Raw genomic sequence first — 15,488 nt, 5'->3', positions numbered from 1 at the left:
CCCCCCCCGCCACACATAAGAAGACGTCGAACACCGAGTGTTCTGAATTGAGGTGGACGTATTTTCCTTGAAATGACAGCCTACCTACCATGGAATCATGGGAAAGTGTTGCCAATTGCCTTAATCATCCTCCCCAGCGGTGACCAGGAAGTGCTCAGGTGCCTCTGTGCTGGGAGGCCGAGTGAGCAGTGGGGTCTGGGGAGACAAACCACCTGGGTATCTGACACGGAAATCTGTGCTTTTTCTTCAGTGACAAGGCTTGGCTTGCCTGGACTCTTGTTCCTCCAAGTGTGGCTGGAGGACCAGAGCACCCATATCCCTGCGCACTTTTCGGCAATGCAGTATCCCAGCTCCCGCCCCAGGCTGATGAATCAGAATCTGCATTTTTAACAAGGTCCCAGATGATGGGCGTGGGCATTCCAGGTTGAGAAGAGATGGCCCAGGATAAGCGAAGCTCAGTTGCTGGTGTCATTCACTTATTCAGCACACATGTATTTGCCATTTACTACATGCCAGGAGCCAATTTATGTGCTAGGAATACAGGGAATAAGACGGAAAAGACCCCCGACCTTCCTTGGGTAGCTTGCAAGCCAGCCAAGAAGCCAGATGTGGAGCAAGAAATCACAAATGGGATGGATCATGAAACCATCCTCACGCAAACAGCATGGTATTTGCATCTTGTTGGGATCGCAACTGGCAAAATTTATCCAAACGAGAAAAAAAATCTGTGTTACAGCTAGTGTTTTATCATTTTGCATAATAAACCTTACCTTCGGTTATTTTGTACTTGGATTTTTTCCACTGATGTGAAATCCACATACATATAATTAACCATTTAAACAGGGGTCCCCAACCCCCAGGCTGTGGACAGGTACCGGTAGGAGGCCTGTTAGGAACCGGGCCGCGCAGCGGGAGGTGCGCGGCGGGCGAGAGAGCGAAGCTTCATCTGCCACGCCCCATCGCTCGCGGTGCTGCCTGAACCATTCCCCGCCCCCCTCACCCCGCTCCCGTCCGTGGAAAAACCGTCTTCCACGAAACCAGTCCCTGGTGCCAAAAGGGTTGGGGACCGCTGATTTAAAGGACACAATTCACATGTTTTTCAACCACCACCTCCCTCTAGTTTCAAAATCCCTTCATCGCCCCAGAAGAACCCCCTGTACCCATTAAGTAGTCACTCTCCATTGCCCTCTCCCCCCATCTCCTGGTAACCACTCCTCTGCTTTCTGTCTCTATGGATTTGCCTATTCTGAGTACTTCATAGAAAAGGAATCATATAATATGTGACCTTTTGTGTCTGGCTTCTTTTGCTTAGCATAATGTTTACATCACAGCATATATCAGAACTTTGCTTCTTTTTATGGCTGAATACTATTCCATTGTATGTATGTACCACAATTTACCTGTTCACTTTTTTTTTTTTAATTTATTTGTGGCTGTGTTGTGTCTTTGTTGCTGCGCACGGGCTCTCTCTAGTTGCGGTGGGTGGGGGCTTCTCTTGTTGTGGCGCACGGGCTTAGCTGCTCCACGGCATGTGGGATCTTCCCAGACCAGGTATCGAACCCGTGTCCCCTGCATTGGCAGGCGGATTCTTTATTTATTTATTTATTTATTTTGGGCTGTGTTGGGTCTTCATTTCTGTGCGAGGGCTTTCTCTAGTTGTGGCAAGCGGGGGCCACTCTTCATCGTGGTGCACAGGCCTCTCACTACCGCGGCCTCTCTTGTCGCGGAGCACAGGCTCCAGACGCGCAGGCTCAGTAGTTGTGGCTCACGGGCCTAGTTGCTCCGTGGCATGTGGGGTCTTCCCAGACTAGGGCTTGAACCTGTGTTCCCTGCATTAGCAGGCAGATTCTCAACCACTGCGCCACCAAGTAAGCCCAGCAGGTGGATTCTTAACCACAGCGCCACCAGGGAAGTCCCAGTGATACACTCTTGTTCTCTCCATTCTGAAGATAGAAAAAAGGAGGTTATTTGCTCAAGGTCTGACAGCTGGAAAATGGCAAAGCCACTCCAGGAGAGCCAAAGCTTTTGTCTAAAGATTCGACATCTGCTTGATCCCCTCAACTATAATGGTGTCTAGCATACAGTAGGCACTAATATTTGTGGAGTGATAGAATCCTGCTTTTGAGTGGTCGTGACTGAGAGTCCCTTCTCACTCTCAAGGACAGCATGGGGGCATTGACTTCCCTACAGCGGGGAGAGGGGGAAGCCACTAAGCCAGCAATCGAAACTCCCCCCATCGACAGGAGCCTGAAATGAAGGCTGAATTTTTTTTTTTTTTTTTTTTTTTTTTCCTTGCGTTATGCGGGCCTCTCACTGTTGTGGCCTCTCCCATTTGCGGAGCACAGGCTCCGGACGCGCAGGCTCAGCGGCCATGGCTCACGGGCCCAGCCGCTCCGCGGCATGTGGGATCTTCCCGAAACGGGGCACGAACCCGCGTCTCCTGCATCGGCAGGCGGACTCTCAAGCACTGCGCCACCAGGGAAGCCCTGAAGGCTGAATTTTTGATGGACATTCATGTTCATTAAAAAGAAATCTTTCGGGCTTCCCTGGTGGCGCAGTGGTTGGGAGTCCGCCTGCCGATGCAGGGGACACGGGTTCGTGCCCCGGTCCAGGAAGATCCCACATGCCGCGGAGCGGCTGGGCCCGTGAGCCATGGCCGCGGAGCCTGCGCGTCCGGAGCCTGTGCTCCGCAGCGGGTGAGGCCACAATGGTGAGAGGCCCGCGTACCGCAAAAAAAAAAAAAAAAGAAAAAAAAAAAAAGAAATCTTTCTATTTACAATAGGCCCGTGTCTATCTTATGAGAAACAGATCATCTTGGTGAACTTCATGAGGCAATGATGCTCATTTTGAATTATTATATTATCAAAATGACAGTTGTTGTCACTTATATGGGTCTGTAGGGCTCAAATCAGAGCATTATCTCATTACCTTGAGAATGGGACTGCAGGTTACATGCGTGGAGCTCCTCAGCATGGTTCAGTGGTAGATACTGACACTTGAAAATCACTCATTTAGGTCTGCAAAGCATGAATTTTGCACCCATAACACTGCATGAAATCAGTGGCAGTTCTGGGCCATTTCCCCATTTTATTCAATCAACCATTGAATCAGCAGGCATTTATGGAGTGTCAGCTCTGCGCTGGGCCCTGGGTAGATGACAATGGCCCTCCAGGGTTCACCTGTAAAATGCTTGGACAACCCGGTGATGAGAGCTGGGAAGCCAGCTGGGCGAAGGGCTCCACCGGGCCCCTCACTGGGTTCTGGAGACACCCTGGCCCCTTCCGCATTCTGTTTCCGACAGAGGGGGGCCTTGCAGCTCTGAGGGAAATCGGCTTGATAATGAAAGCCCTGGGTGTAAGCACAAGCAACGGAAGAAGGTATTTGTGAGGATAAGGCTCTCAGATGGAGCTTTCCGGCCCTGTAAACGTAGAGCCACCTGCAGCATTGCCAGGGAGACAAATGCCACATCTGGAAAGATATCAGCATAATCCACAGCTTGTCATTTGGGCAGGAAGTATTCTCTCTCCTTTGAGAATCTTCCTAATTATGGGTTGGTTACGTGCCAGGAAAGAGGAACGAGAGAGAAATAAAGCGGCAGCACACACACTCAACACATCCACGCCCCAGGCTTCTCTCTCTCAAGTAAACGTACCCCTCCCCCCCACCTCCCCACCCCCGCCCCTGCCCCCAGGAAGGCTGTCCTGCCTGCGGTCTCCTGAAAAGCTGCGCGGTTTGGACCCACTAGGAGGTGTGATGCAAATCATTTGTTCCTACTGGTAAAATACTGACTTTTGCAAGTCATTGCCTTTTTGGTCCTTAAAAAATTGTGGTGAAATACACATAACATTTACCATCTTAACCATTTTTAAGTATGTGAGATACATTCACACTGTTGTGTAACCATTGCCATCACCATCACCATCCATTTCCAGAACTTTTTCATCTTCCCAAACTGAAACTCTGTCCCCAGTAACAAGAACTCTCCATCCTCCCCTCCCACCCTGCCTCTGGCAATGACCATTCTACTTTCTGTCTCTCTGGATTTGATTGCTCTAGGCCTCTATATAAATGGAATCATACAGTATTTGTCCTTTTGTATCGGGCTTATTTCACTTAGCATAATGTTTTCGAGGTTCATGCACGTTGTAGCAGGCGTCAGAAATTCCATCCTTTTTATGGCTGAATAATATTCCAGTGTATAGATAGGATACATTTTGTTTATCCATTCATTGATCAGTGGACACCTGGGTTGCTTCTGCCTTTTGGCTCTTGTGAATAATGCTGCTAAGAACAAGAGTGCCTAAGTTATTGACTTTTATATATTTATTTATTTATTTTTTTTTTGCGGTATGCGGGCCTCTCACTGTTGTGGCCTCTCCCATTGCGGAGCACAGGCTCCGGACGCGCAGGCTCGGCGGCCATGGCTCACGGGCCCAGCCGCTCCGCGGCATGTGGGATCTTCCCGGACCGGGGCACAAACCCGTGTCCCCTGCATTGGCAGGCGGACTCTCAACCACTGCGCCACCAGGGAAGCCCAGTTATTGACTTTTAAACAACAAAATGGGTAAGAGCATTTGCCTAGCATCTCACCCTTGTGTTCTCTGAGTGCTCTTCTGGGGAGGGGGACTTCAGACGGGGCTGGGGGTCTTGGGTACCACTTTCCACCACTAGATTACAGCCTACAGTGACAGGCAAATACTGTCAGCCCTTACACAATTATGCTGATCACAAAGGACCATTCTGACTTAATTGTCCTATAAATGATCATACTGGGGACCTTCCTCAAGATCTAGGTTTGTCCCCTGACACCGTGAGCACACGTAAACTTGACCTTACATGCTACGCAGTGGCCACGTGAGCAGCTGATTTGCTCATTTCTTTTGCAATTAGACGTGGAATTGTACGATAAATATTATTCTGCTGTTGACTGAGGGCTCTGCTCTGTGTCAGAAAGCGTGCTGAATGACGTATGGGCATCATCTCATTCACGCTAATCCTCCCAGCAGCCTTGTGAGAGAGGAATTATTTCTCCCATTTTACAGAGGAGAAAACTGAGGCTCGAGCAGTGTAGATGACTGGCCCCCAAAGTCTCAGAGTTGGCAAAGTAGGGGAGCCAGGATTCAAACCTGAGCCTGTGACTCTCCAGAATCCACACTCTGCCGCTGATTCTGCAATTTGTGTTTTTCCCCCTTAAAATCAACTAACGAGTGAAACCTGATGTAGAATGCGGCTGGAGGTGGCACCTGCCTCTTTGAGGGGATGCAGAGAGTGAACTAGGTCAAATTACTTGATCCTTTTCTATTTCAGGGGACCCCTCCCAAGGAAAAAAAAGAGCCATAGTATTCTCACTCCAGTTTCATTTCAAGCCTAATAAATAAATGAGAGCAGGCCCCAGAGCAGCATAAAGCAGCTCACCCTGCAAAGCTGCAGAGGACTTTGTCCGCCCTGTCCGTCACCACCCCCCCACAGATGGGATCCTCTCTCCTGCTCCCCAGAGCATGCAGCCTCTCCCCTGCCTCCCCCCCACCACCCCAGAAAGCAGGGTGCAGATGAGGCTCTGGTCTGCTCAGGACAGCATGCCCGCTGCACCCAGCGCACCCTCCCTCTGTGTGTTCCAAACTCACACTCCCCCCAGATGCGCACTAAGCTGCTGACAGCAGCGAACACGAGGACTTCAAACACCCTGTGCAATGTATATGTCGAAAGAGCGGATTTCTAGCATGCTAAAAGGTAGAACACACCAGAAAATTGGGCTGATGAATCCACCTGCTACTTCCATTCTGTACCCGGCCCTGGAATAATATTTCTTCATAAAATCACCCAGTGTTCAAAGGATCTCTGCTGAAGGAAACGAACTACTTAAGAGGGCAGTTTTCGAGGCCGCGGGGTTATTTGTTTTATAGCCAGAAGCTGTATTATGCAGTGAGGGGCTGCCCGGGGAGGTATCCATTGTTAATGTGGTGACACTGTTATGTGCTTTGTTTGGGAGTGTGGCTTAATTAGATGACAACTTGGAGGTGCTAGCTGTTTGCAAGGTAATACTGGTCTCCTGGGCGGAGGGCTAATTTAGTTTTTCCGTTTAGTTCAAAAATGAGGAAAGAGGAAAAAGCTCAGATTTTAGTGAATCAAGAACACACACACAGTATACGTGCATCACACAACTTTGTCTGCATGACCCTGGGAAGACAGAGTAGGAGAGGAATGGAAGGGCCCCGCATTCAATTAGATTCAATAAAACGTGTTATTCCCGGGACTTCCCTGGTGGCACAGTGGGTAAGACTCCGAGCTCCCAATGCAGGGGGCCCAGGTTCGGTCCCGAGTCAGGGAACTAGAGCCCACATGCATGCCACAACTAAGAATTCACGTGCCGCAACTAAGGAGCCGGCACAACCAAATAAATAAATAAATAAAAATTATACAAAAACAAAGCAAAAAACCCCCACATTATTCCCGAGGGCTTTCTCTCTCGCATGCACTGCGTTGGGCAGTATAACGTAGTGTTTGAGGCATAGCCTTGACTCAGACAGACAGGCAGAAGTGGTTTTGAAGTCCAGCCCCAGCTCTTCTAGCTGCCCGACTTCAGGCAGGTATTTATTCAACCTCTCCGAGCCTCCATCTTTTTGTAAAACTGGGACAGGAGTACCTACCAACTGGGGTGGCTGTAAGGCTGCCTTGAGGGCATGTAAGAGAGGCAGCAAGTGGCAGAATTCTTGGAGCACCATGGTGTCTCCTGATTACGAGGCACAGCGGGGGACAGAGATGAATGAAGGACCTCAGGCCCCCGCCTCTTTTTTTTTTTTTATTTTTTTTTTGCGGTACGCGGGCCTCTCACTGCTGTGGCCTCTCCCATTGAGGAGCACAGGCTCCAGACGCGCAGGCTCAGCGGCCATGGCCCACGGGCACAGCCGCTCCGCGGCATGCGGGATCCTCCCGGGCCGGGGCACGAACCTGCGTCCCCTGCATCAGCAGGCGGACTCTCAACCACTGCGCCACCAGGGAAGCCCAGGCCCCCGCCTCTTGGCTGATCAGGAGGTAGACCCATCTGAATAACACCAAGGTCGTGGGAAAAGTCCAACAACTGGGACATGAACAAGGGCAGGGCAGGTGGAGGAGGGGAATCAGACAAGGCTTTTATGGGGGGGGGCAGTCTGGAGCTTGCTTTTAATTTTTTTCTCTCTTTATTGTGTATTAAGGTATTATTTTCATTGATAAAATTCACCCATTTTAAGCATACAGTTTGGTGAATTCTGGTAACTGTGTACAATCCCATAACCTCCATCACTGTCAAGATGTAGAATAGTTTCCTCACCCTTAAAACTCCCTTGCGCCCCTTCACACGGCACCTCCTTTCCTCTTCCTGGCCCCAGGCAACCTTGGATTGCTTTCTGTCAATGCAGTTTTGTCTTTCCTAAAATCTTGTATAAAAGGAACCATACAGTTCATAGACTTTTTTTTTTTTTTTGTCTGTGCCCGTGGCATGAGGGATCTTAGTTCCCCGACCAGGGATCGAACCCACACCCCCTGGAGTGGCAGCGTGGAGTCCTAACCACTGGATCGCCAGGGAAGTCCCCCATAATCTTTTATGTTTGACGTCTTTCATTAGCATAATGCATTTGTGATTCATCCAAGTTGTAGCATGCATCTGTGCTTCATTCTTTTTTTTATTGCCGAGTGGTTTTCCATTGTATGAATGTACCACAGTTTGTTTATCCCTTTACCAGCTGATGGACATTTGTGTTGCTGCCAGTTTGGGGCTACTATGAATAATTCTGTTATAAACATCTACATACATGTTTTTGTGTAGGTGTATATTTTTGTTTCCCTTGGGTAAATAGGTAGGAGTGGGATCTGGGTTACATAATAAGTGCAACCTTTATAAATGTCTACCATATTGTTTCACAAAGTAGCCATACCATTTTGCATTCTCACCAGCAGTGTATGAGAGTTCCAGTTGCTCCATATTCTCACTCACACTTGCTATTGTCAGTATTTTTAACTTTGATGCCTGAGTTTTGGAGGATGGTGAAGAGTTTGGTAGGCAAATGAGGTGGGGAGGATATTCCAGGTAAAGGAAATAGCACCTGGAGAAGCAGGGAAACAAGAAAGATGCCATGTGTGAGAACTGTCACAGGTCAGTGTTGCTGGGGCAAAAAGGGTGGAGCCTGGGAGTGTAGAATTCGGGAGAGCAGGAGATGACTTCAAAAGGTGGGCATAGGGGCTTCCCTGGTGGCGCAGTGGTTGGGAGTCCGCCTGCCGATGCAGGGGACGCGGGTTCATGCCCCGGCCCGGGAGGATCCCGCATGCCGCGGAGCGGCTGTGCCCGTGGGCCATGGCCGCTGAGCCTGCGCGTCCGGAGCCTGTGCTCCTCAACGGGAGAGGCCACAGCAGTGAGAGGCCCGCATACCGCAATAACAAACAAAAAACAAAACAAAGCAAAACAAAAGGTGGGCATTGGCCACCTTAGGCATATGGCCCACCATAGGACGTGGGCCAAGATTGTTAATAATAAGAGCAATGACAACACTAACTCCCATTAAATCCTAAGCTTCTATGAGTTAGGTCCTCATATTATCCCTTCTACAGATGAGGAAATGGAGGCATGATTCATTAATATCCTGCATCCACATAGCTAACTCTGGTTGTCCAGGCCTTGTGCTAAACCATTACGCCACACTGCCTACCTGGAGATCTTGGTTCTGGTCCTACAGCCAGATGCTTTTAAAAGTTTTAAATAGAGAAGTGAAATGAAAGGAACTAATTTTTTCCAAGGTCACCTGGCTGAAGAATGTTAATGGATTGGAGGCAGGGAGACTCAGGGGAGGCTGCCACAGTTGTGCAGGTGAGAAGTGAAGGTGGGTCTCAGGTAAGTCAGCGGCAGTGGGGAAGAAACCAAGGGATGGATTGGAGAGTTATTTAGGAGGTACCTGACTGAGGGTGGAGGGCAAGGGAAACAAGTTGAGGGTGGATATCAGTTTTGGCTTGGGCACCCAAGTCAACAATGGTAGCTCTAACCAAGATAGAAAATTCCAGAATGGGAGCAGCTCTGCAGAAAGATTGTGAATTCGGTTTGGACTTGTGGATGTGGACCATGGGTCCGCTACAAACTGTGGTCTTTTGGTGCTGGTGGTTTTAACGCTCACATGAGGGGCGAGGAGTCCTGTGATATTTGGTGATTTATAGTTTTCTGGAGGTATGAATTTGTATACCCTGCACTGTGAGGTGCACGTGTGCATGCGTGTGTGTGTGTGTGTTTAGGAGTCATTTAAACTAGTGAGTGTGCCTAGTCAGCCACCCAACATCCACACTGCAACCCCACTCTCTAGTTCTCTCTTCCTCATTGCATGACACTCATGAAGACCCTTTATCCCTCTGTCTTTATCCCTAAGTTCAGGGTCATCACTGACTACTCCTCAGGCTACTTGCAGTTGCCTCCTATTTGGCCTCTCCCTACCTGCTTTAGCCCCGTGCACCCTGTTCCCCACGTGGAGTCATGGGCATCTTCTGAAAAATATACCAATTCCTATCGCTCCCCTGCTTCAAGCCCCTTAGGGCTCCCCCTGCTATCTGCAGGGCTGGTCACCATGCGTGTGTCCCCTCCTCCAGGTTGGTGTGAGCTTGCAGGGAAGGAGCCACGGCAGAGAGAGTGCTTCTGCAGTTCATGTCTTGACGAGAGCTCGGCATTGCTTTTTTTGGGAGCCTAAGGGAAAAATCAAGCTTGTTCCCCAGAGCAGTCCTAGAGCGGCCAAGTGGTGTCGGTTTGGACATTGATGTTATGAATAGGCAATACCTGTTCAGCACCCTCCTCTGTTGCGGAGAGGGGCCTGGGCTCCGTCCTGGCCACCTGGGGTATGGTGGGCATGAAGAAGAGGGGGAAAGGTGGTGAGCCATCCAGAAGGCATGGGAGGACCAGTCAAAAGAGAAGAAAGGGCCAAGGTTATTCGATAATGATTTTCAAGTCTTTGAAGAACTGTTCCATAGAAATGGAGACACAGCTCTTCTGATTTGCTCCAGAGGGAAGAACTATTTAACCGTCACCATCATTGGATCCCCACCAGGTGTCAGGTCTGGGCCAGGCAACTAAGACTCAGTGGGATGGGCTGCCTAATGCACCAGGGGTGCCCCGTCACGGGAACTAAACACCAGCTTGGAGAGCCATGGACTTCACAAGGAATATTTATTGGGCCTGAGTGGCAGGGTAGACCAGATGCCCTTGTGGCTCTTTCTCTCGAATTCTTTCACTCCAAGAGGCAGTGCTGTTTCTGAGAAAACGATGCCTGAAAAGCACTTAGTGGCGCCATGTTGGATTTACAGTATGTGCTCAGTTGACACAAACTACTTGGCTTTTTTTTAAGCCAAGCATCATGGAGGGGAGGCTGGGTGCACCAGGGCCTGGCGTGACACTTAGCTTAGACTCTTTCCTGTGTGCCCTCGGTGAGTCTCAGCTGCTCCTCAGTAAGAGGAAGGGAGTAACTCAGTGATTTCCAAAATCCTTCCCAAATCAAACACTCAGCTTTTTAAAAAAGCCAATATAATTCATATCTCTTAAAGAAAGAAATGTGTCTCATGTTGGTTAAAATTGAACCTGAAAGATTCATTTTTTAAAAAAACAACATAGAAACATTTCATAAAAAGGGCTTCAGGGCTTCCCTGGTGACACAGTGGTTGAGAGTCCGCCTGCAGATGCAGGGGACACGGGTTCTTGCCCCGGTCCGGGAAGATCCCACACGCCGCGGAGCGGCTGGGCCCGTGAGCCATGGCCGCTGAGCCTGCGCGTCCGGAGCCTGTGCTCCGCAACGGGAGAGGCCACAGCAGTGAGAGGCCCGCGTACCGCAAAAAAAAAAAAAAAAAAAAAAAAAAGGGCTTCAGTCCAGAGGTTGGGACCGACACACCAGGCAATGGTCCCCAATCCTGTATCTTGTTGCCCATTGTGGTAACAATTCCTGAATTCTGGGCTAAGATCCAGAAAGTCTGGATAATAGTGGATGTTTCCCCCTTCAATTATCTTTTGGTCTCTCACTTCTAAGTACATAAGAACCATTTGCTTTTCTAATTGACGGTACGTCCTTTTGGAATGTTGTCTCTCACTGATTCAGAGAAAGGAGGACGTTTGTTTTAATAGATTTGAATTTGATCAGCCTGTGTGTTTGCACCAAAGCATAATAATAATAAATTATGGTCCTAATAAGTAGGCTGCCCAGAAGGATGATGGTGGCACCCCCAACAATTGATGTACAATCTTTGGAATTTAGGGCCATCATAATTTATCAGGGTTCATTTTTCTGTCCAATTTGAGGAAAGGCAGCTGTGTTTTGTAAGCAATAAACTCTGCCACTGTATTTCTTGGCTAAGCAGAGAAAAGCATTCTTATTATTTTTTGCCTATTTCCTAGTTATTACTGCAGTGTCTAGTAGCTTCTTTATGGGAAAGAGGTTATCAATATTTCAATCATAAACTCCAATTTTCAGGAGGTTTGTAACTCATCTATTTAAATATCAGATCAGGCGGAAAACACAGTGTCTTGTCATCCCAGGAACCTGAGTGTGTTCTAAAATATTAAACGACTGGTGTGAGACAGTTTGCTTTCTTTCAACTTTGAGGGTGAAAATTTGGTTTTTCTAACCAGCACAAATAAAGTGGAATTAAGCTTCTTTTTCCATCAGAAGTATTCAGATGTTACTGGGTTTTTTTCTGCCTGCAGCGGAAGGGAACAGATGCTAGAATCAGCAGTTCCACATACCTTCCTGGCAGGTATGTTCTGGAGAAGCTGATCACAAATCACCATTTTTTTTTTAACCAACTGGGTGATAATGTGATACAATACCCTTTTGAAAGGAACGGGGTGGCGAATCCTTTTCTAGAAGTGAAGAGTCCTTCACGAAAGCAAATAAGCATTCTTAATTATGTGACTGGCACACTGGCTTTTAGGAAAGTGGACATGCCCACAGGTGTAGCCAGGGCCAGCGCTACCCTCGCCATTGCACAGACAAGGCCGGGCAAGCCATCAAGAGGTCCAGGCTGCAGGTAGACTGGCCAGGTACTCCAGGAACCAAGGACAATCTGTTGATCTCAATCAACCCCTGACTGGAGGCCGTTCTCCCCACCCAAGTCACATACCAAGGCCCTTCTTTCAAAGTCCCTTTAAATTAAAAGTGCTGGATCACTTAGAGCATCCAAGGGAGGGCCACCCAGAGTGAGGACACAAAATGTCATGACACTCCATGCAAATTATCCTCTGGTCACAGCCCCATATAGATTTGGTTTTATTGGGTTGGCCTTTAAAAGAGAAGTCAATAAACTAGGCTGAAGGAAGAGCTCCAGGCTGGGGCAAAGTTTGGCCACACCTCGTGCAGGAGTGGGTGGCCTTCTTAATCCACTTGCAGGCCTTATCTGGACCTTTCTTAGGCCTCGTTAAGGATGGTTGGAATGTGGTTCCTCGCAATGTCCTATGTCACTGCAGCAGAGCCCATTAGTACTTTGCATGGGGTTCTCACCTTAAAAACAAGAACAAACCCTCCACAATCTTTTTCCACTCAGCTCCCAACAAGACAAGATTGTCAATGTAAGGCATTAAGTCCTAACTTGAGGGTTTGGGGAGGCCACAGAATGTGGCGGCCAGCACGTGGGCTTTGGGTCCACAGAACCCAACTCTCAACCTGCCTCAGCCGCCTACTTAGCTGTGTAACCCTGAGCAAATTACATAACCACTCTTGGTTTTCCCATCTGTAAAATGGGGATAATCACACATGCCTGGGAGCCTTGCTGTGGGGACTGAATGAGAAAGTGTGAGTGCCGTGCCTAGCCTTCATTCATTCATCGTACATTCATTCACTCACTGCCTTTTAAAATTTTAAAGTTTTTAATTTTTAGTTTTGGCCACACCACAAAGCTTGCAGGATCTTAGTTCCCCGACCAGGGATGGAACCTGGACCCTGGCAGCGAAAGCTCTGAGTCCTAACCACTGAACCACCAGGGGATTCCCCATTCACTGCCTTTTTATGAAGCACCTACTCTGCGTCAGGAACCAGCCTAGGCTCTGGGGAGATGATGGTGGGTGAGACAGGACAAGGTGCTTCATTCACGCTAACATTCTAATGGAGGAGAAATAGACAATAAAAGGCTAACTAAAAAACTGTGTTTCTTGTTAGAAACAGCTGGACAGGGGCAGGGAAGGCTGCTCTGAGAAGATGACTGATGAGGGGACCCGTCTACAGCAGCTGCTGTCCTTCCTTCAAGTCCCATTTCAAAGGGCACCTCCTCCAGGCAGCCTGGCCTCACCCCTGTCCTGATGTCTCCTTCCCTCAGCCCAGCACGTGTGCCTGTTCCCAGCCATGCCCCGTCCTCGGCCAGCTCCACGTCTCTGTGTGCACGTCGGTGGCCTGGAGCACAGGAGCAAAGTCTAACTGAGATTTCCAGAAGGGCATCCAACCCAGTGGCCCTGTTGGCACACGGGGCCTCGGGTCTGTTTCCACTCTCTCTGGTCTTCATGGGACAACAGCAGGTCAAAGAAACTGTTCAGTCTGGGTGACAGCCAACTGGGAGACAATGGGAAGAGGCTCCTGATCCAACTGGAGGTTTTAAAAAGGTCATGCCTGGACCACATCGCACCCCTGGGCACCCCCCCCCTGTGGAGGTAATGAAGGGCAGTCCTCTTATTTACTCAGGAACCAGCCGAGCCCCTAGCACGGGTCTCCCCTGAAGGTGAGGAAGGGGAGGATGCCGTTGAGGTCTGAGCATCCCCTAGGCAGAGCTGTCCGCCCTGTGTGATCCTGGGCAGGCTGTTCCCCACACATGCCCCCCGACGGCTCAGAACCCCGGTAACTGACAGGAGGCCACATCTTATAGAGGAAAAAAAAAAAAAGAGGATTAAAATCGAGATTTTGCTATTATTTTTCTCTGATACGAGTGCAGCGAGGAATAGCTCAATGGTGTCACTGCCTAGTTTTTCATTTGTGTTTTTGTTTCATGCTTCAGTATCTTCCTCCAGCTGCTCGTGTCTCCTTTTCTCTCTTCTCGCTTTGATCTATTCGTTTTCTCCAGAAATGGGGTTTATAAATCATTGTAATGCAGCCTTGGGAAAGATGATGCTTAGTGCAGGGAGAAATACATCGCCGCTAACAGCCCCGGCAGGGAGAAAAACTCTCGGCTTGTTGCTGGGTTGCTGGCGACGGGTTACTGATGGTATTTGCTTTTTATGTCTGTGCGCGTGCCATCGGGGCAGGGCCGTGGGGAGCGTTCCACACGCCACCTTTGTAATATTTCAAGCCTCCTCTGGCAGTTGAAAACAAGCTGCTCCTGCTTGCTCCCAGGGAAGCAGAGAGAGGAAGGGAAGGGAAACGCAAACACAGGGAAGGAGCATAAAGAAGGGGGCATGTTTTTCTTTGGAATCCACCTCGGGTAAAACCAACTCCAAAAGCATCCCTCTCTTCCCTTCCTTAAAGCAGTCTTCACATGCAATGTAATGAACCTGGCATTCCGGGTTGCCGGGTCCAGCCCTCCCCCGCACACTTAGAAGTCTAACAGCTCCCATCCCTTCCTTCCCAAGGCCTGGGGCCTCCCTTGTCTTGTTTTATGGGCCCATTTTCTCTGCAGCTCAGAGCAGTGGAGAGGCACTGGGCTTGAGGTGTGCATTTCCCTCCGACTCAGAGGGGCCTGGCTACACATGTGAGATCCAGGGCGCAGCAGTGAAAGTCCTGCCAGGCCTTAAATCAGAACATCAAGAAGGATCCCATCACCCTGGAGCCAGGCACGTTCGCACCAGCCGGGCCCTCGGCTGGCCTGCATCAGGCCAAGTGCGTGTTTATAGCTACAGCCGCGTTCTCGGGGACTCTGATATCTTCCTCATCAACAGGCTTCTCCACCTTCTTTTACCTGGTGGGGCGCGTGGATGGCTCAGCTGATCCTCACTCACCCACCCCCCTTCCTCCATATCAGGCATCTGGGTTGAATCTCCCTCACTGCACTATTTATCTACTTCGTCTTACCTTTGAAGGGAAAGCATTATCGTATCAATGATCTTGACTCAGCTAAAGAAAATGTGTATTTCCTTCGAAGGTCAGGTCTACACAGGTCAGAGTGAAATGGAGACCATTCCCGGGTGATTTGGCACCGTGTAGGCCAGCGCTGCCCCATAGAACTTTCTTTGGTGTTGGAGGCAGCCAGTCTCTGCTTCGTCCAGGGCATCACCACCGCCACAGGGACACACTGAGCATTTGAGATCTGGCTGATGCATCAGAAGACTAAATTTTCAATTATTTAAAAAGTCTAAATAGCACTTGTGGCTAGTGGCTGCCATCTTCGGCGGCACAGATGTAGACAGGCCCTGTGGAAAATTCAGAGAGGAAGTCTTCTCTGGGTTATGTCTTTCGTGATGCCTAGCAGCTGCTTTTCCAAGTAAGGTAGCACGAAAGAAGAATGGAGGTGTGTACAAGGAGATAAAAGTGTGGGGGACAATCATGAAATGATTGAACCATTTTGAAGTCACACTCTTT

At 49.2% G+C, this 15,488-nt stretch overlaps 1 protein-coding gene across 2 annotated transcripts in view; it reads left to right on the top strand.

Annotated features, from left to right (window-relative positions):
* CFAP77 (cilia and flagella associated protein 77) overlaps window positions 1-15,488 on the top strand; it is a 138,814-nt gene that overhangs the window by 28,836 nt on the left and 94,490 nt on the right. The window contains exon 2 of one of the 2 annotated variants that reach the window (XM_007453109.1): window positions 5,880-5,887. The exons of the other annotated variant lie outside the window; for it this stretch is intronic. Coding sequence (XP_007453171.1) covers window positions 5,880-5,887 — 8 coding nt within the window. The remainder of the gene's footprint in view (window positions 1-5,879; window positions 5,888-15,488) is intronic. 2 annotated transcript variants of the gene reach the window in all.

Source organism: Lipotes vexillifer, unplaced genomic scaffold, assembly GCF_000442215.2.
Source record: "Lipotes vexillifer unplaced genomic scaffold, Lipotes_vexillifer_v1.1 scaffold149, whole genome shotgun sequence".
Classification (NCBI taxonomy): domain Eukaryota; kingdom Metazoa; phylum Chordata; class Mammalia; order Artiodactyla; family Lipotidae; genus Lipotes; species Lipotes vexillifer.
Note: the sequence above shows the minus strand (reverse complement) of the source record. Positions and strands in the feature narration are given on the sequence as shown.